This window comes from Eurytemora carolleeae, unplaced genomic scaffold, assembly GCF_000591075.1.
Source record: "Eurytemora carolleeae unplaced genomic scaffold, Eaff_2.0 scaffold471, whole genome shotgun sequence".
NCBI classification, from domain to species: Eukaryota; Metazoa; Arthropoda; class Copepoda; order Calanoida; family Temoridae; genus Eurytemora; species Eurytemora carolleeae.
This window is the reverse complement of record NW_019396402.1, coordinates 18,131-44,363: the sequence shown is the minus strand read 5'-3', so window position 1 is coordinate 44,363 and position 26,233 is coordinate 18,131. Positions and strand designations below refer to the sequence as shown.

The 26,233-nt window shown below is 34.6% G+C and overlaps 2 protein-coding genes and 1 long non-coding RNA gene across 3 annotated transcripts; 1 reads left to right on the top strand and 2 right to left on the bottom strand.

Annotated features, from left to right (window-relative positions):
* Positions 1-8,681: 8,681 nt before the first annotated feature.
* LOC111702538 (uncharacterized) lies at positions 8,682-10,565 on the bottom strand. The gene is made up of 2 exons (XR_002765429.1): positions 10,378-10,565; positions 8,682-9,288 (listed from the first exon to the last, which is right to left on the bottom strand). It is a non-coding gene; the product is annotated as an uncharacterized LOC111702538 (long non-coding RNA).
* Positions 10,566-11,136: 571 nt separating this feature from the next.
* Positions 11,137-20,678, bottom strand: LOC111702537 (probable E3 ubiquitin-protein ligase makorin-2). The gene is made up of 15 exons (XM_023474264.1): positions 20,530-20,678; positions 19,949-20,211; positions 19,356-19,417; positions 18,545-18,763; positions 17,868-17,911; positions 17,200-17,641; positions 16,757-16,807; positions 15,806-15,873; positions 15,328-15,430; positions 14,509-14,627; positions 13,792-13,902; positions 13,473-13,554; positions 12,972-13,072; positions 11,837-11,936; positions 11,137-11,438 (listed from the first exon to the last, which is right to left on the bottom strand). The coding sequence occupies exons 1-15, from the start codon at positions 20,559-20,561 to the stop codon at positions 11,343-11,345; spliced, it is 1,893 nt and encodes a 630-aa protein (XP_023330032.1). The 5' UTR covers positions 20,562-20,678; the 3' UTR covers positions 11,137-11,342.
* A 665-nt stretch (positions 20,679-21,343) lies between these two features.
* On the top strand, positions 21,344-25,039 carry LOC111702532 (uncharacterized). Its single transcript, XM_023474259.1, has 7 exons — positions 21,344-21,456; positions 22,176-22,298; positions 22,743-22,829; positions 23,150-23,232; positions 24,186-24,240; positions 24,686-24,781; positions 25,020-25,039. The coding sequence occupies exons 1-7, from the start codon at positions 21,399-21,401 to the stop codon at positions 25,037-25,039; spliced, it is 522 nt and encodes a 173-aa protein (XP_023330027.1). The 5' UTR covers positions 21,344-21,398.
* Positions 25,040-26,233: the final 1,194 nt, after the last annotated feature.

Below are 26,233 nucleotides of genomic sequence, written 5' to 3'. Positions count from 1 at the left end.
ATTTTTGTTTAAGGGGGGTAAATAACCCCAATAACACACCTTATTTACGCCACTGCAGTGAAGCCCCTTCCATCTTATATATATTCTAATAGCCCCACGTCCTAGAAAAGAATGTGTCAAATGTCCACATGTTTTTTCGGAAAGTTATTAAAAAATCTATTTCTGCGTAGCTGATCCCAGTATTTATCTCCAAACATTTAAAAGCAACATGAACCTACGAGAGCATCAGTTGAACACGAATCTACAGGGTGTCCCAAAAAACATGGGAATTCAGTGACGAATTGGATATCGTCTTTGTATTGAATTAGCATTGTAATACCTAATTTCAAAAGCCATAATATTATTATGTCTGCTAGAGTTTATTTCAAGAAAAGGGTAAAAGACTGTAAAGATGTGTTCATAATGTCTCCGCAAGATGAACAGTGAAGTCGAGGGACAGGTTAACTCTGTTTGTATACAGCAATTTTCTTGTTTTACTGAGTACGACCGTAAGCAGTCAAAACATTAACAAACAAATTGTGAACATTGTGAACTCTTACAGATTATAGCTTTCTCAGTCTAGGTATCACTATACTTAATCAAAGAATTATTTATAAAGACAATATCGAATTCGTCACTGAATTCCCATGTTTATTGGGACACAGTACTATATCTACAATTTCTCAGTACTCAGATGATATTAAAGAGTGGTGTATAGAGAGAAGTAAGAGAAAGAGAGTTTTCCTAGTGCCATGCATCGATTACACGCGTTAAAAACCACGTGAAGTCACGTGCTACTCCTCATGGAGTCCGTGTCACGTTATTTTCATGTGGACTTTTTAAATTGATGAATGCATTCTTAATTTTACGGCCTCTTTTAATGTAGTTCAAGATAAACAGTATTTTAGAAAAGAATTTTTCCATTTATTGAAATTTTGTGGGATGAAACAGCAAAACATGATACGCATGGCTGGAACCGCCATGGATCCTTGGTAAAATAAATTATAAAATTCCGAACTATTAAACTTTAACACATCAGTTAGGCACGTTTGACTTTTTAAACGGCGTACTCGAAATTTGAAGCATGTCACCATGTTACCATATAAAGATGGTATGAAATAAAGGAAATCTAAAGCCTATAAAACTGATTTGAGTAAACCTACTTAGTACAGGAAAAATGTATTTAAAAGGAAAAAATTAACAAACAAAAATGATACTATAGTATTATAATGAATCATGGAAAGCCGGAGCTCTCTGCCTTTCATTCGCCTCATACCAGTTAATCTTCAGTCTTTGGATTCCTGGAAACCATGACTCTGTTTCGGTTATAGTCCAGGCCAATTCAAATTTCCTTCAGTCATTTCCTCATGTCAAGCCGACACGCCTATTGGCTTGAATTCAAATTTAGAAAAGAAAATATAATTCCCGATTCAACGCAGCTTGGGTTCTCAATGCGCCCAAACATGCATTCAAAGCATATTCTCTGGTTGGCATTTTTTAATGGCCGTATCTTCCTAAACGATATAGATGAGATGACTTGTTATCCGTCCCATTTTTGTCAAACCTATAGCTATAATAAACAAAAGAGCTAAAACGTTGTCTTGTTTATAGGCCGGACTACTTGCAATCCGAGCTTATCTCCGGGTTTGTATGAGAACTGAAGGGGCTACATCAATGGAACTATCCCTATTCCGAGCTGTTGAGCTCACACTGGCTACAGATCAGATAAGAATTTAGCATGAGACATCTAGCGGCCAACATATCCTCCCCCAAAGTACGTGAAATACACGACCACTATCTATGGAGAAAACGGGCTCGGGTAGAATTTGCGCTAACAGAGACCAGAAAATGAATAAAAGATGATTGCATAGTTTAGAAAAGCGATAAAATATACTTAAGATAAAATATAACAAAATGATATCACTTTGAAAAAAATTGAGTTTTTAAGCAGGGAATTTTTCTCTATGTCTATACATTAATTCTTTAACAAAATTGATGTCTGAAATTTTTTGATCTGTGATAAAAACAAGAAAATCATGATTTAAAAAAATGGTTTTTTTCTTATTATTTCTTTTAGCTTTTATAAAAATTTAATTTTTATTTTTTCATTTTATTTTCAGTCCAATAAGCAATGACGTCTTTTAAACCCAGCACATATTTGTTGACGTCATTTTATACACATGCGCAAAAAGCAAGTTTTATGTATTTACCCTGGGTAAATACGTATTGTTTTGGAATTTTAAGGCACGACAGGAATCCCACTCCGCCTACATATTACAGCTTTCACTATAATAAATCAAAGAATTATTTAAAAAGATAATATCGAATTCTTCACTGAATTCCCATGTTTATTGGGACACCCTGAATAAATTCCAAGATATTTACATATAATTCGAGATTTAAGCCGGCACTCAATTGGAACCGGTTTTTGGCGGTTCAGCGACGCACTTTAAAATTCGGCCTCACAATTCGAAAAGATCAATAATAGACACGGATTACATTTTGTAAACATTTTTTAATCTACCAGCGACAAATTTAACCTTTAAACCATAAAAGGGCGTATACAAAAATAAATCTAGTGGGGACGAAAAAAAAATATTTTGCCCACCCCAAGGAGCGATCCTAGGGGGAGGGGCAAAACGTCGGAAGTTTTTAATACAAAAACATTCCTGTTTTGAAAAACTGTATGTCATTTTTAAAAGAGCTTCCCCCCCTCACTTTTTTAAAGAGAAGTTTAACATTTTTAAGAAACATCTAAAATTGAAGAAAAATATAATTCCCATATATATATATAAAATCCCCATTTTATGCTTCACAAACCCGTTTATTTTTGAAATCTAAGGTTTTATTAAGAATATACAAATAAAAAATGCTTTATAATTTCCAATAGTATAGTGTTAATTTTCTGTCTAAAAATAAGAAAATTAGTTTACACAACCCTCCTTCCAATGGAATTTTTCTATCCTGAAAATTATACAATGGTAGGCAAATTTTTGTTTAAGTTTTGATTAAGTTAACAAGCTTTTTTCTAATTAAAAGTCTTGACTTCTATGTTTGTGTCTTTGTTTAACAACTTGATATTAACATTGAAATCGAAAGTTGTCTTTATTTATTTATAATCGCCTACCCCTTAAATGACTTCAATATAAGTAATAATGATATCATGAGATTAAAGTAGAATTTTACTTTAAACCTTCAAGAAAATCCGTCTTAATATGAGTGTTCGTCAAATCCTGAGAACTTCATCCATTAACAACTAATCACCATTTGTATTTACAGGTATACCTCCAGAAATGATCTGAATAAAGCTGATTATGGTCACAGACCTTATGTATACTGTACCCCCCGTATAACCGCTTGTAATCAACATTTTACTATATTTCAAGAAAGATCATATTCTTGATCAATTGTAGACGGAAAAAAAGTTTAAAAGAAAAGAAACTACATCTTGCGGTGAACTTGAAAAATTGAACTTCCAGTATAAAGCATGGCAAGGGAAAGTATAACAAGATTGTAAACTACCTTAGCTGAGTTAAAGTACGCACAAAAGCCTAGATTGTGCATGGAAACAACACAGGCAGTTAACCTTGATAGAACACGTGCATTTGATATCTATCTATCTTCATACTATACATATCACTACATATTTTTTAACAGCTAGAAAACAAGATTCTCAAGATGATAGATGCTAATTTAATTGAGCTCCAGGTGGTAGTAGGGTTGGGATTGTTTCTCCAAGATCTACAAGCTTTGTGGATGAAATTCAGGGATTGGATGACTTTGGAGAGGCTCTGAAAGTGTTGCAGGAGGCTGACAATCAAGTCCTGAGATGGGTTGACTGGGATTAACCTCGCGAGGTTGACCATTGTGATAAAAAAGCTGAGGATAAGGGGCCAAGTGGATCTTTTTTGAGGTAAGAAACTGCCGTTCAACCAGAATCTGGAGCTGATTTGTGGGCAGCTAGTCCCAGATCTAGTGAGTAGGTCAGCTGGGTTGAGGGTTCCTGGGCACCAGAACCAGTTATTTGGCAAGGACACAGCTAGAATTTCCATGAGTCTTACTCCATAAAATACAGGATTCCCAGCAGGATCGTTTTTAGCTGTGGGGCAAATCATGCATTCTTGTAGATGGCATGGCGTGTTTCTGGTACATCTTTGATCCTCCTGATGAGGGGTTTCAGGAGGTAGGTCATTAATAGTATCCTCGTTAAGAGGAGTGGTTGGATTCATCTTGAGGTTTTCTTGAAGCTTCGTCTTGTGGTAGATCGAAATGTTAACGGCTAGAAACCGAGATTCTCAAGATGATAGATAATAAGTCCGCTGAAATCAGTCGTTGAAGGAGATATATTTCCTAACAATATTTCTCAATTGGAACAGCAAACTCACAATAGAATGAACCCCCGTCTCAAAAATCAATAACAAATAATTCTCTTTATTTCCTGAAAAATTACATATATTGATTATGTGTACAAATGGTAAAAATTAATGTTCATAATGAAAAAATTCTTACGATCTATTTCTGTGTGATTAGATGGTAATAATGGTTGAACAGTACTAAGACGTTCTAAACTTCTGAAATAAGATGACAATTGATTATTAACGAAAGTCACTAATTCTTTATATAAAAATTATTCTTTGTTCAACTTTTGAGAGAACAAAGAAGGGGGGGGGGGTTAAAATTGTTTGGTTTGATGTCTACCTAAGTTAAAGACAACTTTACAAATTGACATATTGTCAATGGTTGACAATATTATATATCAATGACATAAACATCTGTATTGACTTATTCTCTGTATTGGTTCTTTTTGTCTGGACTTGATTTCTGTATTTGTTCCTTTTTGTCTAAACTTGTTCTCTGCATTTATAAAGCGATCACCCCAACTGCTCTACTGTTCAACTACCTAGTTTGGTTCCTCGATCCTGAGCAGACCGTAATCCAATTCTTGCCTTGTCTACTCATAATACACAGATTGATGACAGAAAACAAATTTATTCAGCAAATTCAATCTGGAATATAAAAAATTCCGTTAGCATATAGTAATACAAAAGAGAATATTTTAAAGACTTTATATAAAAGTTCATGGTAAGCCCCGTCCTTTATAAATATAGATAGACTAAAAGAAATAATTTTAGGTGATTTAGTCAACCCTGTACATCATAAATAATTTATGTCAAACCCGCATCAAGAACTAGGGTTTCCACGAAATGGCTAAATCTTTTGCGCTATTTGCGCAAAACCGGAAATATTTTTTGCGAAAGTTGTGCATGAAACAAAACTTTAGTTTTGCGCAATTTTTTTTGAGCAATTTGCGCAAAACCGAAAGTTTTATGCAAAATGTAACTCTTTAGGCAAATTGTCAAAAATTGATATTCTAAGCTTAGAATAAAACAACTGAAGATTTATTCCATACATAAAAAAAATATTAACATACGAGTATGATAATGATTATACTACACTCAATTGGTTACTTCAAGTTACAAAAAGTTTGGTGACATGGAAACGCCTCAACACAGAAATGTCTCAAAAAACGGACTCATAAAACTAATTTTATGTCATCTTCTCTCATTATAAAAATATATTTTAACAATTATTTTACTATTAATTTAGGGTATATAAGGTTGCGCCGCAGGCTACGGAGGGGGCCAAGTGTTGCGGCTAGGATGGGCTAGGGGGCTGAGCCCTGCGACTAGGACAGGCTATGGGGCCGTGCGCTGCAGCTAGAGCAGGCTAGGAGGGCGAGAGCTGCGCCTATTGCTGTGAAAATTGATAGAATATAGTCTTTTTAATTTTAAGTTTAGAGGAGACAACATTAAATTAGTTTTATGATTCTGTTTTTTTGAGGCATTTCCGTGTTGAGGCGTTTACATGTTGAGACGTTTCCATGTCACCAAAAGGTTAAATTAAGGGACCAAAATTAATAAAATAGAAATTAGAGAGTGTGAAACTTGGCAATATTTTAATCCTAATAAATAATTTCAAGTGACCCTTAAAAGTTTTGCCTAATCAAGTATGAAATTATATTTTCGTAATTTTTTAAAATAAAATTTCTGAAATCTTTTTAATCTCATATAAAATAATGCAAGAAAGTAACCATGAATGCCTGAAGAATCCACTTTTAAGAAATATGCATGTCCAAAACTAAAATTGTCGAGAAAATTGTGAGATTTGAACTCTTCTTAACTGTATAATTGGTCAATTATGTAAAAGTGACCATTAGGAAGACATTCCAAAACAAGATTTTTCCAGAATTGAATTCTAACAAACACACACTGTCGCCAACCGTTTGATTTTTACGAAATTGCGGAATTACGCAAAACTCTAGTGGCGGAATTGTGCAAAACTTGAGTTTCGCAAAAGCGGAATAGGGCAATTTTGCGCGAAATGACTTTTGCGAATGATTGAGCAAATTTTTTTTTTTCGTGCAAAACTGATGCGCAAAGAAAGAAAAATTTTGGGTTTCGTTCCGCAAAAATTGCGCAAAAGTTTTGCGAATGGAAACCCTACTTAGTAAACTTAATGCTTATTTCGAACTTCTCTTCGAGGGTTCCAACAAAGACTGCTGAGGTGAGAATCGAACTTGCTTATTCCTACTCTTGGCTCTCTAGAGAGGTTGGAGTCAACAGAGCCGGAGCCAACGGAGGTCTTCCACGTCGGGGAGGTTGTTGAATGATTACAATTTGATCTATTTGAACAAGGAAAAACTTCGGTTTCTGGGAGAGAACTGGTAGGGTCCTGTACAGTGATGGTTTAGATGAATCTTCCCTGATGAAAACATGAGACCAGAGCTGGGAACTTTTGAATGGTGGATATCGGGATTAATGCTTGATCCACTCTTTTTTTAATCTCAAGATTAAATAATGCTTGTTCTCTTGTTATTAATCTCCAGATTAATTAACCGAACGGGATTAAGGATATCCCATTCTGAAGTTTTCAGGTCAGGAGGTTAAACTGGAAGGAATATGGTCTGATTTCAGGGCTGGAACTGAAGAATGATGAGGAAGAACTGTGGTGTTGTTCTTCAGGATTGATTAGATTCTCTTAAGAGACTCCAACGAGGGAACTAAGTCAGTGATGGGTCGACTCTACACTGGGTACTGTAGTCCAGACTAGACGGGACGACTGAATGCATATACTGTTAAACCTTAGGTCTAATTAAATGATGCATGGTGGGGTTTGAAAATGTTTATTGGTAAAAACTTGTTACGGAATATATGGGAGCGTTATTACTGTGTAGTTAGTTTCTGTGGGGGGATTTAGGAAGCTTCTCAACTGCTGGAATTGAGGTGTCTTCAGAACACGGAGCAGTCTGGAGCAGAACTGTAGAAAGCTGCTTCTGTAGGGAGCTGCTTAGATAAACCTTTAGAACCTTTTTGTTGGTACAGAGTTGGGTTGGAACTCCGGAGCTGCTCAAAGATTGGTTTTAACTGATGATATCATTTTTTCTAGATTTCAACGTTAGATTTAAGGCGTAGTTTTAACCTTGAGCCTATACTTCAAAATACACAGTGTTCACAAAAAATACAAACATATAAATACATTTTCACTATTCATAAAAGCACAAATACCAATTCTTAAAGAATCTGTTACATTCGTTTGTAAATTTTACAAAAAAGGAGTTTTAGTTTATGTAGACACCCAACAGAGTTCCCATATACAGAAATAATTGATTCTAACCATGATCTGACATTCTTTGTTAAAAATACGCACTTTGAACTCCGATACATACATGTTGCAACGGCTCGGATCATGCAACTTTAAGAAGGGGTGACAACAATAGTGGCTGCACCCTTTCCTGCTCATTACAGCGTGAAATTAGGAATGATCATAAAAACACTTACAACAATATCTATCTCATGTAATTCAACACTGCCTGCCCGGAACTTCTTTGGGCCTCTGCCTCAGGATTATTGTGAACTAAAAACCCCTAATATTGAAAAGACGACATCAAGTGTTCTATCTGTATTGTTATAAATCTATGCTAATATCTATTCCGTCCTGAAAACAATATGTTGTCTAGCACCGGTTCTCCCCCAATATTTTTACCATTCTAACACAATTTAAGTCTAAATTAAGTCTAAAGTGTTCGTTTTTAACCTTTGTGACAGAAACAATCTCAAGAACTGACAAGGTTCAACCCAGACCGAAATATATTTTCAATAAATGTGGAACTACCATCTACTTTTTTACTCTACAGAGGTTTGGTCCATCACCATCACCGAATTTTAAATTTAAGTCTAAATTAAGTCTAAAGTGTTTTTGTGACAGAAACAATCTCAAGAACTGACAAGGTTCAACCCAGACCGAAATATATTTTTAATAAATGTGGAACTACCATCTACTTTTTTACTCTACAGAGGTTTGGTCCATCACCATCACCGAATTTTAAATTTAAGTCTAAAGTATAAATTTAGTCATCAAAACCAATGTTCTGACACTTGCCGATGTTTGAAGTAGAGGTATACCTCTGGTTTTAAAACGACTTGTTCAAAAGTTTAGTGAAAATGCCATGGCCATATAAATGCTTTTTATGTCTACCAGAATTTTTTTAGTATCAGGGGGGTAACATAGGCTAAAAAAAAATTCTATTATTTTTTTTTCTTCAATTTTTCTTTATTCTACAGGAAACGCCGGGCACTTTAGCAAATGTTCTATTTATCATTAAAGAAGAAAAAAGTTTAATAAACATAGTAAACAAAAAGAGAAAAAAGAAAGCTCAGATTTTATTTCCTAAAACAGTTAAGTATGCTGTGTGAAGGAGGAGGTGAATGAATTGATTACAGTTCAAAGCTAATCACAGAGTTTCATAAAATCCGTGAACTAAAGGAATTGTTTGCGAAATGAGTGAAATGTCGTTGTTGTTTCAAGTGACCCTTCATTTACAATGGCCAATTTTCAAAGTTAAAATCATGAATATCTCACCCAATCTTGATCATACAAGCTTTAAAGAGGTACCGTTGTGAATCTGTAAATGGAGAGACAGAGAACAGAACAGTACGCAGATTAAATTTTCGCGAACAAAACCTTTAACATACAATTAAATAAAATTATGAGAATTATACTAAAGATCTTCAAACACAAAAATTAATTAAAATAATCTTAAAAATCTAAATTTAATTTCGATTTAACAAAATTCAAATCATTCAAAACATATTTGTTGAAAGCTTTACAATCAAGAATATGTACATTGTGAGTTTAAATAGGGTTTAGTAATTTGACTATAAATTGTTAAAAACTATAAAGCAAGTTTGAAACAGAATTCTTCTAGCGAGGGTGGAATAAATGTCGCCGTTGATCTTTCTTTAAACTTAACTACCGCAAAAAATGTTGCATCACAACCGTTACAACTGACAAATTACCTTTAGTTACAAAGATATTACATTACAATTACAGATGACAACATTTAAAGGGGTATTAAAGGGACTGTCATTGAAATTAAATAAGGGGCATGCCTGATTCACAATGGTACCCTAATAATCTTTAACTGATCAATACTGTGGAAGATAATGATCTGGATTAAGAAGAGTTTAATTTTGATGCGGAAATGCATACTTAACTATATGTTGTGAATCGGACATGCCACTCAGTAAAAGGGAGAGTGACTTGAAATTAAATGTTTAGTTCCTTAAATTATAAGAAAGAGCGAAGACGACAATCAGTCAACTGGTTACTAGTTCACATCGTTTGATTAGATTGTTTAGAAAACAAAAAGGTGTGATGTTGGTGATAATTAATTTAAAACTACAAGAATTCAAACTTTTTAAAACAAGGTTTCCCGCAACAAAATTTTGGAGGAAAGATGAAGATGGATCGTTGAAAATACACAAAACGGTTTTTTTTAACAAAATAATTAAATTGTGTGAAAATGTTTTCGTTCTTGAACATATCGTGCAACATTCTGTAGATTATGTAGTTGGCCATAGACGTAAGCGATAATATAAAGTACGACAGGTCCAATTCACTTTGGTAGTCTTTAACCTATATCTAGTAACAATGATTAAGACTTGATGAAATCGGCAAATTTCCGTCAATATTTCTGTATTTCAAATCCGCTAGTCTATATATTATCGAGAAGACATCATTGAAAATAATCAATTTTCTGGAAAAAAACAAGGAACTCACATTCATCCTTTAGACAAAGATATAAAGGGTACCGTTGTGAATCAAACATGGCACTAAATAAATCGCGAAATCAATTGAAATTACGTCTGAAATCCCTTTAATGCAATAATATGTGTAACTTGAGTTGAATTAGTAACAACGGGAATCAACTTTCATTTTTTAACTTTTCAATAATTAGTAAAACGTTTAATTAAAAATGTACAACCTTGATATCGAATAGGAATACAGTGTTCAACAATCAACGTTAATGGTAAATGTGCGCTGAAGTCTAATAAATACCTTTGAAAACTAAAATTTATCATTTGGCAACGAAAAAAATTACGAATAGTTGGAAGGTGATGTATAAATATCATATATACGATAATAGTAAGTACACTTAAGGTAACTCTAAACCAGTGCTTAGGATCCGGATCCGTTGGATCCCCAAGATTTTGGCTTCCTGGATCCGGACCCGGATCCGCAAAAAATATGCGGATCCACGGATTCGGATCCAAAGGGTAAAATATCAACCAAAAACTTTTTCACTCCTAAAACCCAACTCTGGACTTTTGAAAAAAAGAGATTGTAAAAATTTCCTCATTTCTGAATGGTTCATCAAGTTTTAGGATAAAAATAAGCGAAAAAAATAAAACAAAAAATTTGAAAATTATTTTTTTTTTAAGTGCGGATCCGCATCAAAATTAAATGGATCCTAAGCACTGCAGTCTAAACCAACTAACAAACTATCAATTAATCAACTCGGTTCATAATAAACAAGCAAATGCGGGTAAATTAACAGGAAAGGCAAATTTCAATAAATGGAGGATTCTTAGGTCATGCTTAAGAGAAATTGACTTGAGAGAAATTTTTGCAAACAAATTTCCCTTGCTGCTAAAATTGCTATTAATAAGCTTGAAAAACTATAAAAGTCCTTGGAATATGATTTTTGAGGTTTTGAGTATGCCTGACAAAATTTGTAGAAAGAATACTTGCCATTGATTTCTAATCATTTGATCCAATAAAAATCCCCTAGTGGGGGGAATTAAGATCTGAGGGGGGGGGGGGGGTAACAAACCCAAGTTTAGAAATAGCACCAAGGAATAGTATCAGTCTAATTAAAGTAGAAACGACAAAACATTTATATGTGAGTGATGCAACAATAGATAAAAATATTGTAATTACTAAATTCAACAAAATTTCATGTTGCAATCTATCTGCACTCTATCTGGACTCTCCGCAGTCGAAACACTGCTAGCGTATCGTCATTAAACGTCATCTCCGTCGCTCCAGTCGTCTGAGTCCGAGTAGAGATCGAATAGTTCGACAAAGTCGACCGGAAACACCAGCTGTCCGTCCCGTTCCTTAAAACAAAAAGATCAACAATATTGCAGACGAAAAGTCTGAATCCAAAAATTTTCAAAGACAATAATATTTTACATAAGTCCGTATTGCGGCAATGATAAAGTGAAGGCGAGCCACATCATTACTGCAATAGGCTTTTTTCCCCGCTCATGGCAATCATTAATATCATTATTAACGAACAACCCTGCATTTGATGAACGAACTGGACAGGTTTTACTGTTATACATTCCTTTGACACGTATGCTTTGGTAACTAATTATTTTTACCCTAAAAAAACTACTACACTTAATAACCTTTTTCAGGGGGTGTGTATTTTCTTGAAAAAATATTTTACCCCCATCCACGTCTTTTAATTTTTTCAACAGATCTTTAAAAATTTGTGGGAGTGAGGGGTTACCTCTAGGAAATCATAAAGCAGAAGACGCTGAACTAAGCTTAGATTTCCCTCAGCATTGGTTCGGCGTGCAGGTTTCTTAGGAGGTCCAACATCTATCACTCTACAAAATAACAATAATATAATAACTAAGATAATATCAAAGAAAAAAAAAATGGCCAAAAAATACAATACCAATTAACACAAATAAAAACAACAAACAAATAGTTTGCAGATAAAGAACAGTAATGTAAATAATTATAATAACAATAGAATTTAACGTAATAATACAAGAATAAAAATGACATTTGTATCTAACCTTTCTCCGCATTTGTACAAAAACAATAATAAAAATAAACATAATAATCAATTATGTTGAAAATAACATTTTTAATAAGGGGGGGGGGGGGGCACGAAACGTATTACTCTCTGGGAAATTTAAACAGTGTATAAACATAACTTAGCATTTTCGTAGGAGGCTGATTTTTTGCATGAATTTTTTGGTTTTGAACTGATCTGAGCAAAAGTGCGCGTGCTTTTTGTGAAAAAATACAACTTTTTCGACAGTAGATCGATCTTAAATTAATTAATTGCACTTGAATAAGTACCATGAGATCAGTCTATAGCAAAATTGGGACAAGGAATTAATTTCCGAAGTCAAAATAGAAATTAGAGCATTCTCACCGTCGCGCTAGTAGCCAACCATTATATTTTGGGTCATCTTAACACAGATTTTACATTTTGTATGTTGATTTATAGGTAATTGGGCACGAGGATTCCATTTCAGAGCTCAAATAATATTGGAGGATTTTGACCTGCACACGGCAGTTACATTATGGGTCATCTTCCCACATATTTTAAATGTTGTATGTCTATGAATATATAATTGGGCACGAGGATTCCATTTCTGAGGTCAACATTAACATAGGAGCATTCTAACAACGCGCTAGTTGTATTTTTTTTCACAAAAAGCGCGCGCACTTTTGCTCAGATCGGTTTAAAACCAAAAATGCATGTAATTTGCATTATTTTAACTTTTAAGTTTGCATGCAAAAATTGAGCCTCCTATGACAATGCTAAGTTCTGTTTAAACACTGATTAAATTTCCCAGAGAGTAATCCGTTTCGTCCCCCCCCCCCCCTTTAATAATTAATCTCACCTTCCGTCCTTGTCTTCATGTTTATAAAAACATTTGTTTCCGAAGGGACACTCCCCCACTCCCTTGTTGAAATATTTACACTCCTTCAAACCAAGGTTTTTCTAAATTTTCATATTTACTGTAAAAATAATGACAGTGACAGTGTAATAGTGACAATAACAATAACAATAGCAATAGCAATAGCAATAGCAATAGCGATAGCGATAGCGATAGCGATAACAATAACAAGAACAATAACAATAACAATAACAATAACAATAACAATAAAAATAACAATAACAATAACAATAACAATAACAATAACAATAACAATAATAATTATAATAATAATAATAATAATCATTCCCCCACCCCCTTGTTGTAATATTTACACTTCTTCACACCAAGGTTTTCTAAATCATTAAAAAAACAGAAAAGTGCCTTTTTAACATGAACAAATGGAAATTATCATTTAAACGTGAACATGATTATTTTGAAAGAAAATTCAAACTCCTATTCTACCTTGTAATCTGTGAGGAGTTTATCCTTCTCTTCTACAGTCTCAACCCAGAATCTACTTGGACAGATAAAATCTGAAGTTTGCCTTAATAAATAAATAAATAAACCAATCACTCAATCAATCAGTCAGTAAATCATATCAATCAATCAATCAATACGCCATCCCATCCCTTCCCATCCCATCCATTTCCCATCCCATCCCATCCATTTCCCATCCCATCCCATCCATTTCCCATCCCATCCCATCCCAATCTATCCCATCCCATCCCATCCAATCCCATCCCATCCCATCCCATCCCATCCCATCCCATCCCAATCTCACCTACACTCTGGACAAGCTCTGATTATTTTATGTTCAAACTGTTTTGCTTGCCGCCATTTTCTTATACAAGGAAGACAGAAGCAGTGGGTACAGGATGGTAGAATACCAAACCTAATCAATCAATCAGTTAATCAATCAATCAATCAATCAGTTAATCAATTAATGAATTTAGGGACGCTCACATTTTTAACTCAAAGTGAACAAATACTAATACAAAATTTGGTAAATTTGGTCGGAACTTTCTTGTGAAGTATCGTCAATCTTACAAAACTAGTTCTCGATATCCATTTTGGACACTTTTACATTTGAGGATAAATGCTCGATCTATCAATTGAAGTTATTGCTGCAGGGTGTGACCAGTGACCACCACGGGATATAGAAAAGGATTTAAATTCTTGATCAAGAGGTTTACAACACAAAAGATTCTACATATTATTAAAAAAAAAATATTTCGGACAAGGTTGACCAATAAGGTTTTATTTTTAACTGAACTATGTCACTTCTAGATCAAAAAGAGGTTAAAAAAAATGGGAAAAGTTTTTTCTATTTTTGAACGATGAGAACGTATAGGTGTGAATCGATAAAATGAAATACAACATTTGTTCAGCATATCTTTAAATGTAAAGGAAAAAACGTACATTCTGAGAGGTAAAATAAATAAAGATTTAAATTTTTTTTTTAAATAAGTATGGTAAAATAAAAAATACTAAAGTGAACCTCGCTTCTCCTTTCTCCTTGTCCAAGACAGTTTCCATACAGATCCCGCAGGTCTTATCCAGGCTCCTGGCTACAGCAAAGCTCAGCTCCATGTCTCGTTCATGCTCACCCAAACAATCCTACATTATAACTGGTGATTTCATAATAAATGTAACGTGAACCCCCCCCCCCCTCAGAAAAAGACCGCCACCAGTGACTATCTATCTAATTAATTAATCAATTTTAAAAAGTCCCTATCAGTCTAAGTCGATAAGTCACTCCCTCTAAATACTGAGATGTAAGCCTAAAAGCGAGGGAGCCCTGTTTGGATCACACACTTCATGGAATATTAATAATGGAAGATTGTCCAGAAGAAAAAGAACGGATCCCATGAATCTGATGGATACGTGAGTGAGTGAATAAATGGAAAGATGAACAATTGGATGGTTAAATAAATAAACGAATAATTGACTAAATGACTAAGCAACTAAGCAACTAAGCAACTGAGGAACTAAGCAAATAAGCAACTGAGCAACAAAGCATTTAAGCAACCAAGCAACTGAGCAACAAAGCATTTCAGCAACCAAGCAACCAATCAATCAATCAATCAATCAACCAACCAAAATAAAGAGCAACTATATCAATGAAGGAATGAAGGAATGAAGGAATGAAGGAATGAAGGGATGAAGGAATGAAGGAATGAAGGAACGAAGGGATGAAATGAAATGAATAAATGAATAAATGAATAAATGAATAAATGAATAAATGAATAAATGAATAAATGAATAAATGAATAAATGAATAAATGAATAAATGAATAAATGAATAAATGAATATTACCAGCATATGAAGCCTCCTTTGCTCTGGCTGATGAGGGTGAAGGCAGTTCATTCCACAGTATTCACATCTATCTCCGTGTATATAAGCACACATACTGTCATATCTAAAGGGATTGTTTACTTAATATTACGAGAAAAGGTTAAAGTATTGAATCTAAAACCGAATGTAGACTAAATATGAAAGAACTAAAAACGTAATTTCAACTGACCCTTTCATTTAAATAGTTACACACTCTAATACTAAGATGTTATCCGTGTAACAATAACAAAGATATTTGTTTATCTTCAGTATCCCGAAATAAATTATCTCTGCTGCATAAGTCTGCAAGTAAATTAAAGAAACCGAAAATCGAAAGTTGGAAATTTTCGGATAGAAAACAAAGATATCAATTATCGGACATGTCGCCCTTTAAAAACAGTGTCACTTGAAATAACGTCTAAGTCCCTTTAATCCCACAATTATATAATTCCAAACCTACCTGCATTCTCCAGACTTAAAATAAGGGCAGAGCTCGCTTTCACTTTGACTTAAAGTCAAATTCTCAGCCTAAAACAGAATAGATATTGCATATCAGGAGTTCAGCCAAATTAGCCTTTCTAATGATAAACTTGGCTTGTAATTATGATAACTTCAATCTTTCAAAATAATATTCAAAAAATTTAAAATTGTTTATATTTACACTTTTTAAAGTTCTAATTTTAACAGGGACACTTTTAGTCGCATTTAATTAATATCATTCCGTCCGTGTAGAAGTAACCAGCTAAGAATAAATTTTTATCAGGGAGAGGGGTATTCGTGAAGATATAGACTCCTTAATAACCTCTTGTTCTCCAGGAAGATACACCATGAACCACAAATCCAAAAAAAGGTACTGCAATAATGGGAGGTATATACAAATAAGAAGTAAGCCAGAATCAAGAATGTAATGCAAGGAAAGTTAATTGCGGTCGTGTATACTCTGTGTACATATGGAAACCAGTTCTCTTTGGGCGGAATTTGTAAACAAGAATAGATGCATTAGTGTTCGTTTAGTATCCGAGGAGGTTTAAAGCATTAAATTTTGATAATTTTGATAATTTTGATAATAGTTTCCTATGACCAGAATATTTCATCGATTTTTTATGTGAAAGATGGACCCCATGTCAGGCTTCGACATCCGTCTTGTGTTTACATTACCGCCCAGTGACAGTACATTGAAGTACAAAAGATGCGTACCTTTTGAAATAACTTTCCTTGCATTACATCCAAGGCCAGAATATCACTTGAATTGTTCAAAAATTCACCATAGCAGCAAACTTTTCTGCAAACAAAGAGTTTCCTGAATCCCTGATTCATGGTGTATCTTCCTTGCACAACCCGAGCGCACGCACGCAATGGTCAACAAATATACAAAGATTCCGCGCGTAATGGGTCAACTGAGAGAACTGACCTGAGGATTAGGGTTTACAACCTGGGCCCAGCTTCGAGACTTCGTCTCAACCTGAATACAAATATTAATCAATCAATCAACCAACCATAATAAAGAGCAACTTTATCAAGGAATTCAATATTTAAGCTAGAAAAACGACTATATCTACGACCGCAAAAGATTCAAAAGGGGGAAGGGGTTTACAAAAAGGAGGAAACTAGTTTCAAAATGGATTGTTCTTAGAAAATGGAGGTAACCAAAGTGAAGTCAATCAATCAATCAATCAATCAACCAATCAATCAATAAATCGATCATATCAATCAAAATAAAATACATATGTCTAGTAATGCAAAACTTCCCAAGAGAGGAAAATGACGATATCTTAATAATTCTTTACCGTTAAAGATTTAACGAGCAGCATGGAAGATGGGGGTTTCCAGTTCCTTTACAAAATTGTGGTTTACCTTAGGAACGAACTCCGCCGCCTCCGCCCAGTTATCAGGAACCTTCCAGGACTCACTCCGCCGTTTCAGGGGCACAAACACAGGGGGGTCAGGGTTCAATTTGGTCGTGAGGGGAGTAAACTCGGGGGGATTTGGGTCTAATTTGGTCAATAGGGGCGTAGTCTGAGAAACTTCTGACCCTCTGGGAATGAACTCCTTAGGATCAGGGTTCAGGGGCTTTATGCTGATGGGACTAGGGGCCTTAGGGTCGGCTCTATTTATCACAGAGGTTGTTGCAGTTTCAACTGCCAGGGGTGTGTCTGATTTCGGCTGGGTAAGATTGAGTACAGTTGAAGGTGAAGAAATGGGTGTTGCCGTAGAAAGGAGGGTGAAAGAGGGATGGGATGAGTGATGAGAAGAGCAAGATGGATGAAGATATGATGATGTTGAGGGGTAGGATGAACTATTCAGGCATTTATCATTTTAAACACCATTACGTGAAAGATAAGTTCTTTAAAACTAGAGTTACAAGAACCTTAAAGTTAAACCCCATAAACAAGATAAAAATATTCATTAAGGAAAAAAACCAAAGAAATCTTTAAAAACAAGACCCCCCCCCAAAAAAAGAGTTTAAATTAAAAACTTGAATTTCTGAAAATCCGGCATCAAGAGGTACAAATGATAATTTCCTTAAAGCACTATTAAAGGAACTGTCCGGTGTTGGCGGGAAAATCTGGAAAAAAGAGATAATTTTGTAGATTTATATTTTTGCAAATAAATTCTAAACTATTGATTTTTTTTCTATTTTCAAGGATGCAGAACAAATCAAGAAGGTGTAAGAAGAGAAAGAGAGAGTTTGTTTCAAGTTTCCGTACAGTTCTTACACAGGAACTGAATTTTTGTATAAAAATATATTTAAATATAAATCAATAATCAGAGCATCATCTTAGTTTATATATAATATATAAATATAAATATGCACGAGGATTTTTATCTTTTTTTTTAAATTAAATAATAAATTGATTATATATATATAAACCCCTCTCCTTGGTTCTACTCTTATTGAACATATGTTTATACCCCTCTCCTTGATTCTACTCTTATTGAACATATGCTTATACCCCTCTCCTTGGTTCTACTCTTATTGAACATATGTTTTACACCTCTCCTTGGTTCTACCCATGTTGAACATATGTTTATACCCCTCTCCTGGGATCTACTCTTATTGAACATATGTTTATACCCCTCTCCTTGATTCTACTCCTATTGAACATATGTTTATACCCCTCTCCTTGGATCTACTCTTATTGAACATATGTTTATACCCCTCTCCATGGTTCTACTCTTATTAAAAATATGCGTATACCTGACTGCACTGAATATCATCAGCTATGAAAGTATGAGAGGGTGAGAGCGCAGAGTGCCCTGGTGTCAGAACACCAGGTCCGGGTGACAAAACCACAGGTCCGGGTGATAATACAGATATCCCGGGTGAAATGACCGGGTGACTTGGTGAATGAAACACTGGAGAATAGAGAATATAGGTGGGGGACACAGGATACAAGGCCCCGGCTCCACCAACCTCCTAAACAAATGTTTTTTTTTTACTAAAATAATGGCCTTTTAATAAGGTTGAGGTCGATGTACACACGAAATTCTTCTTACCCCCCCCCCCTCCTTCCCCAGCACACTCCTGCATTGACTTTATGTAGTAGATTTGATGGATAAATCTGATCACTTTTGCATAATCCCCCCCCCCCCCCCCCCCCCCCNAAGGGGGGGGGGGGAGGCGGCAAAGCAAAATTGATTAGATTTAACTGTCAAATCTATTACATTAACGTCAATGCAGTAGTGTATGCTATATATATATTGTTAAGCAATGATTTTAGAAGATTTGAGGATAACCATGAAACATTGGACATCAAGATGCAAGATGTTTCAATCTTTTCCTGATTCATTTCTTTTTACCCTAAATTTGATTCATTTTCCGTTAAAATCCCTTTTCCCCCCAGAAAAACCCCCTGACCTTGTTGCAATATAGGAAATAAATGAGATTATTTTCGGGCGGGAGCAGGGTGTGTGGTGAGATATGATTTTACAAGAAAATATGCACTTTTGCATGAATGATTTCCCAAAACACTGGCTAAACTATGGGGGGTCCGCGGGATGTGCCTAACCTGTGGAGAAGAAAAAGCATTCTCCTCTTCTGGACAATTGGGATCTTGACACGGATCTAATCCTAATCAAACAAACAATAACAAATCAACTAAAATCTTTTCATTTTCTAAAAAACTGGAGAACGCATCTTAGAGGAAATTTCCGTCACCAACTCGTATCTTACCAATTTCTCCAGTTTAGCATACACGTTTTTATTTTTGTTTGTACCTTTCTTGAGTAAAATAAGCTAAACTTGATCTAGAAAATTTTAATTCTGAAGAAAATATGTTTTGTTTTGAAAATATAATTTATCCTCTCATAGAATTAATTTTCTCTGGTGTTGCAATACATGCTTGTTTTTTTTTTGGTAGTTTTTATAATTGTTATTTTTGCCAAATTACCTAAACTCAATCTAGAAAATTTTAAATAGTTTGGCTCATGTTTTATATATTTGTTGTTATTTTGTAGCAAATTAGGCTTTTTGCTTATAAATATCAAGCTCGCATCAAAAAAAAGATCGCATGCATGTCTTGTTATTTTATGGGTTACCCTTTATGTATTTTAAAAATGCCTAAAAATATATTTTTAAGTTAAAATTTTAATGTTTATTTTCCTAATGCTCCAACTCCTATTGTAAGACTAGTCGCATAGTCTTCTTGGGGACTGAACTGTACATTCTCTGCACTGTACTGCACGTCTTCAGTACCGTACTGAACATCTTCGGTACCATACATCACGTCTTCGGTACCATACTGATTCTCGTCTGTGTACTCTATGTACCCCTCTTCTTGATTGTACTCAGTATTCTCTGTGTACTCTGGTACATGAAGGTAGGGGCAGGCTTCCCCCCGGGTACATGATCCAAACTTGAAGTACCTGAACATAAAATGTGCAATGGAATAACTTAATCAAGGGTTGGTTATTTTATTTTAAAGACAAATTTTTAACGAGCTAATAAAAAAATTATTTATTGAAATCTGATTTGTTAGAATTGTCTTTGAGGGTGTAAATGTCTTAATGAGAATATTTCTCAATTAAATTTTAAATTGTTATTAGAAATTGATTAACATATCAAAATATACAACGTTCGCAAGCCATGATAATCAAAGTAGAAGGCAAATGAGGTAGAAAATCATTCTTTTACAGTTGAATTGTTTATGCTCCCAATAGCTATCAGATTGTTTCTAAACCAACCTGCACGGCACTGTTTTCTGCCACTCTGCCATATTATCGTCCAAGAGACCCCGGCGAGATCAGCAAATCGTCAGTCTGGCCGATAAGACTAATCCTGACGACAGGATGGCCAGATAGACTTGCAAACCTCTGAAAATGTTTTTTTTTTGATAAAAAAGGAGTAATTAATAATTGAAAAATGAAGTAAATGGCATATTTGCTTATTTTTAAGTAATTACTAACATGGCTGATCTTATTCATAAAAATCAGCCAATTAAAATTGCTAGGCCACAGGCTCGGCTTCCAAGCCTGTCCTTTAGCCTCGGTACTAGGCCCAAAAATAATCCTACCTAAAATGTATCCATTGATTTTTTTATTAGCTATCGATCATGTCTGTATAATATATTTTAAAGAGAAATTATTATGTATTCAAACTTGAATTTCAATGGGTGAGAATCCTTTTATTCTACTTTATAACCAAAATTAAACAAAAAATCTTCACTTTGATTAAAATAATCACTAGAAATCGTAATAACTCTTTCAATTCAGCAATCAATGCGCATAAAATGGTAAAAATACCGTAATCATTGGTCAATTCCCATTTAGATACGGCAATATCTTGTTAAGGCTGTACCTACGCAGTTGTGTAAATTTATTTATATTTACGTACAATCAAAATTAAATTTTTAAATAATTTAAATCAAATTTAAGCATAAAAGTCATTTTTAAAAAGAAATAAATGCAAGCATTACAATAAAAGGGCGACTTATTCTCAAAACTGCGTAGAACGTATATTTGAATCCTTGGCCATGTATTATAATGTCAAAGTTTTCATTACTGCGCATGCGTGGACCTTCTCAAAGAAATCATAAAAATTACGAAATAAAAAAATGATTGAAGAAATGATATCATGTCCGTGGTTGGAGACACCCAGCGATATAGATACAGGTTTTATTTTATTCATTAAATTTTAATTATGATCTTTAGTTGTGAATTTATGCACAGTTCGAATGACTCATGAAATTATAAAATTATTAAATGTTCATGAATGTCTACTTGGAGATTATTTGTACTTTTTTGCAGTTGCCCTCAAATGATTAGTTTATGATTTTTGGACCCCCCCCCTCCCCCGGTCCCACCTATCTTATCAATTTTGTACATGACCATTAATTTTAAGTTATTACTATTATTTTAGGATTAGGTTAGAATAAGACAATTACTGGGCCGAGAGCAGCGATTAGGACAGGCTAGGGGGGCCGAGCGCCGCGGCTAGGACAGGCTATGGGGGCCGAGCGCCGCGGCGAAGGACAGGTTATGGGGGCCGGGCATGCGACCACCCACATGACTAATTATATTTATATCTTACAGATAAGATCCATGTACAAAATTGTTAGGAAGGGGGGGTTGGTCCAAAATTCGTATATAAGGAAATCATAACCTGATGTCTTGGTCATTTTATTTGAGTTTGTGTTTCTTGGATTAAAATTTCAGATTTTTTTTTCGATTATACATATTATAAGAGGTTTCCCACGAGGTAATTTCCCATAGAACGGTTTTTGGACCCAATAGACAAGACATAAAGTATTTCGAAAATCAAAGACGACCTTGAAGTCGTCTTGCGAATGTTATGTTTCATGGGACACCCTGTATTTATATATATATTTTAGAGAGCAGCGATGATTGGTTCTATAAATCTATTTCTATGTACAAGCATCTACTTATGTACAATCTGCCAGTACAACCAGAAGCTGTTGTACTTAAGGCAGGAGGAGACCTACTCGCTTTATCAGGAATAGTACAGTACACACATCTTAGAATCATTTAATTTTTGTTAATTTTTCGTGTAAAAATTTGGCAATTGCATAGAATAAAATATTATTGTATGCAATTGCATCGGACAGTTTTAGCAATGAACTCTTTTTTAAAACTTTAAAATGCCCAAACATTTTAAAATAAAGTTTGTTTGTAACCAACTGTTCACATCCAAATATCCACATTATGCAACTTGACATCATACTTCCAATTGTTTACAACATGGTTAATTTCTGAACCCAATATCAATCAATCATTATTTGGAATGTCATTATATGGACCCCCCTTGCATCCAATACAAAGATGGCAGTTAGGTAAGAATGTAAAAAGTAAATTCTTTGAGAGTAAGTTTTTTTATTACTTATTTTTTCTTGTTTAATTTCTTATATAATTAGTATTTAAGTGAATGTATTGTATAAAAGGTCCGAATCCAAGATGTGCCACTAAACATGAAATCTCTGTTTACCGTCTTCCCTCCAAACTTCTCTGTACTAGTGATCAAGATGAAGGTGATAAATCCCACTTGAAGTTCATAATTTAGGGGTGACTATAAAAAAATCCCTCCCCCCCTCCCTCAACTCATCTATGAACATCTCTCTTGAAAAAGAATCCCCACCCTTTTGAAAAAAATATTTTTAAAGCTGTTATTTGCGTTTTAAGGTTGTAACTAATGATTTTTTTGTGGAAGATGAAATAGATTTTCTGGTTAGAGCATGGTTGTAAAAAAGTGTCCTAATTTTCAATAATGAACCAAATTCCTACCGTATCATAAAAACCTAAAGAAGGTTTTTTTTTCATGATAAGTTAAATTTAGTTTTTGTAATTCTAGGTTTGAATAACTCTCGAGATTTCAAATTGGTGTCAGGAAGCATTGTTAGAACTCCCATAGTAAAACTTCAGTTTAATACACAGGTACTTCAAGATATTATGCTTTATAAGAATATTTCAGTGGGTAACTGTTCACAATCACACGGCCTAAGATTGATTTTTAAAAGAGACTGTAACAGTTAATACTTTACTCCAAGATAGTTAGGTATTATTGTCTACAGTTGCACAGACTATGCAGTCGAAGAGCTCTGTGTTTTATACTTCAACTACCAAGCTCAGCAGCCACAGTAGCAGGATACAAGGGTCATGGAAGCAGGGTTCAAACCAATGAACGACAGGATAAATGAGAGAGTAGCATTATGTGTGTGGGAGATCATGCATAAAAACAGGATCCTATCCTAACCAATTTATTCTATGCGGTTATCAGAGCACATGACGACCTGTGGGCGAGAATTGTGGGGGGACCTGGTAGCTGAATTGAGAGTTAATCTGTTTTTAATGGTTCGAAATCTAGGTTGAAGAGGAGGCTCACCAAAGTGGCGGTAGGAGGGGTCTTGGAGCAGAAACGTCAGTTGATGTCTCTTAACTGCATGTCCACCTCAAAAGTCTGGTTTAAACTTCAGCTGCATCATTGCATGTATGTGACGGCAAGGCAGGAGGACTTTTAAACATACTTGGAGCAGGAGATGCAGGACTTGGCAAACATATGGCCCTGCTACAAAGTGGTGTCCACATTGTCACAACAAGGGGTTAGTTAACCACCTTTCTGAAAATCATGTTTTCGTATCTTGTCAGGCAATGGCCTATGAGAGGTCAGCATCAGGATTAAAACCCCTCATGACAGGAAAGGCCTAAAGTAGCATGGCAACCCTCACCGGAATCTTAGGGGGTAGACAACGTTATAAAGAAGTACTGCTGAAACGAGTCGACAAACTCAGCTTGATACTGGATCAGTGGATGGTCTTAGCAGGATAATTTTAAGTTCCGGTAACCTCTCTAGTTTAGGGAGAGCCGATTTCCATTCAGTGATTGTTTAGGGACAGCTGATTTCCAGTGATGGTGAACCTAATCTGCAGATCTGGAACATGCAGGGTGTGTATTTGATTTTTTAGGTGACTGAATTTGAAGTTATCATTCTTTTATGAATTGGAGTGTCTGATTCACAATGGTACCCATAAAAGCTTTGTCTGAACAAGAATGCATAAAATATTCTTCATTTTCTTTTTAAAAATTGATTAATAATCAGTATTGTTACTGTTTAGTAGTTACTTTCAAAATAAAAAATTTAGGATATTTCAGAACTAAGTTAGAAAAACAACTCTTTTGATGAGACAATAATTTTGATGTGTACTTTTTTGAATTGCGTTATAAGTATGGCTCTCTTAAACTGGAAGGTCACTCAAAGGTTACAATAGTGACTCTGAATTCAAGATTTAAAGAAATATGTTTTTGATGAAATTAAGCTGACAATCCTTTTCATGAAATATTTATTTGGATAAAATCCCATAAACCTCTTCAATTGGTGAATTTTTTGTAGAGGCTGGTGAAGATGTTCTGGGGGATGGAGGACAAATAAAATCCTGCCTCAAGATTGTAGATTTCTATGTAGATCACGATACAGCCTGCATTACAGGTAAAGGTTGAGGTTATTGTGGTGGTCGAGGCCATGTTGGTGGTCAAGGTCATGTACACCCGGAAGGGGAGCTCAATCCACCAGCATCTAATTAACGCTAGAAATACTTTGTTTGGCAATACGCTGGTGGTTGGCAATACGCTGGCGGAAGGAGTATAATCCAGAATCACAGCTCAAACTTGGTCGTGAAACCCAACGTTATATCTTAACTATGTCAGACAGAAAAGCCTTGATCTAGACGGGATCGTGATGGCGTAACCCATTTAGATCGAGGAGCCCACGGGACTTCTCTAGCTTCTTGAATTGAATTGAATTGAATTGAATTGAATTGAATTGAATTGAATTGAATTGAATTGAATTGAATTGAATTGAATTGAATTGAATTGAATTGAATTGAATTGAATTGAATTGAATTGAATTGAATTGAATTGAATTGAATTGAATTGAATTGAATTGAATTGAATTGAATTGAATTGAATTGAATTGAATTGAATTGAATTGAATTGAATTGAATTGAATTGAATTGAATTGAATTGAATTGAATTGAATTGAATTGAATTGAATTGAATNATTTTTCATAAACCTTCCCTGGGGTCCCTAGATGTCCCACAAAAAATTTGGGCCCGATCGGTTCAGCCGTTTTGACGTTTATTGGATACAAACAAACAAACAAACAGACAAACAGACAAAGAGACAAGCCAAATTTATATATAGATATATCTATATGTATAAAGATTTATTCTCTATAAAGGTTTGTTTGTTTGGATGTCTGATCATAACTCAGGAACCCTTTGACTGATTTTCCTCAAGTTTGATTGGGGAACTTGGGAGACCCGCGGTAATGTTCTAAGCTTGCGATTCTAATTTGAGTGGGTCGGTCCACTTTTATAGGGAAAAATATCTAAAATCGTAATTTACTTCCAAGCGCGGGTAAACGGTGGGAGTAATTATGAGTACCCTGGGAAACGTTGGGTTCTCTATTTAGTATACTATCTTATAATCAGTAAAATTACAGTAAGACATAATGGCATGATTTGTGCAAAATATGAAATGTAAATATATTAAATAACCAATAAGAACACAATTTTTTATTTCTTTTTGTTAGGGTCTAGTAGTGGTGAGATCAAGTGTATAGATGTCAGGTCTGGAAATATTATTAATCAACAAAAACTACCTCAAGGTCAGTAATTAGATACAAATTTAAAGGGACTATACTCGTGATTTCAAGTGACCCTCCACGCATAGATGTCAATGTCAGATTCACCATGTTACCCTTAAAACTTTAATCTGGTCAATAAGTGGGAACAAATGGCCTTTTCCTTTTAAGTCCAAAAATGTTTAATTGTAATAATTCCCATAGTGTTCCTGCAGTAGAAAACGTAGGGCAACCATATCAAAGATAATCAAGTTTCAAAACGATATACATAAGCTTAACTAAAATTCGTTTAATGG

What these genes read in the sequence shown, in the direction of transcription:
- LOC111702537 (XM_023474264.1), bottom strand. Translation starts at nt 20,561, where the DNA reads ATGGCAGAGTGGCAGAAAACAGTGCCGTGCAG. An exon ending in AGAGCTTGTCCAGAGTGTAG is followed by an intron (nt 13,555 to 13,791) that starts GTGAGATTGGGA and finishes TTATTTATTAAG; the next exon opens with GCAAACTTCAGATTTTATCT. An exon ending in TGCTTTATGATTTCCTAGAG is followed by an intron (nt 11,439 to 11,836) that starts GTAACCCCTCAC and finishes TTTTGTTTTAAG; the next exon opens with GAACGGGACGGACAGCTGGT.
- LOC111702532 (XM_023474259.1), top strand. Translation starts at nt 21,399, where the DNA reads ATGATTGAAGAAATGATATCATGTCCGTGGTTGGAGACACCCAGCGAT. An exon ending in TACTAGTGATCAAGATGAAG is followed by an intron (nt 22,830 to 23,149) that starts GTGATAAATCCC and finishes TTGTAATTCTAG; the next exon opens with GTTTGAATAACTCTCGAGAT. An exon ending in GCAGATCTGGAACATGCAGG is followed by an intron (nt 24,241 to 24,685) that starts GTGTGTATTTGA and finishes AATTTTTTGTAG; the next exon opens with AGGCTGGTGAAGATGTTCTG.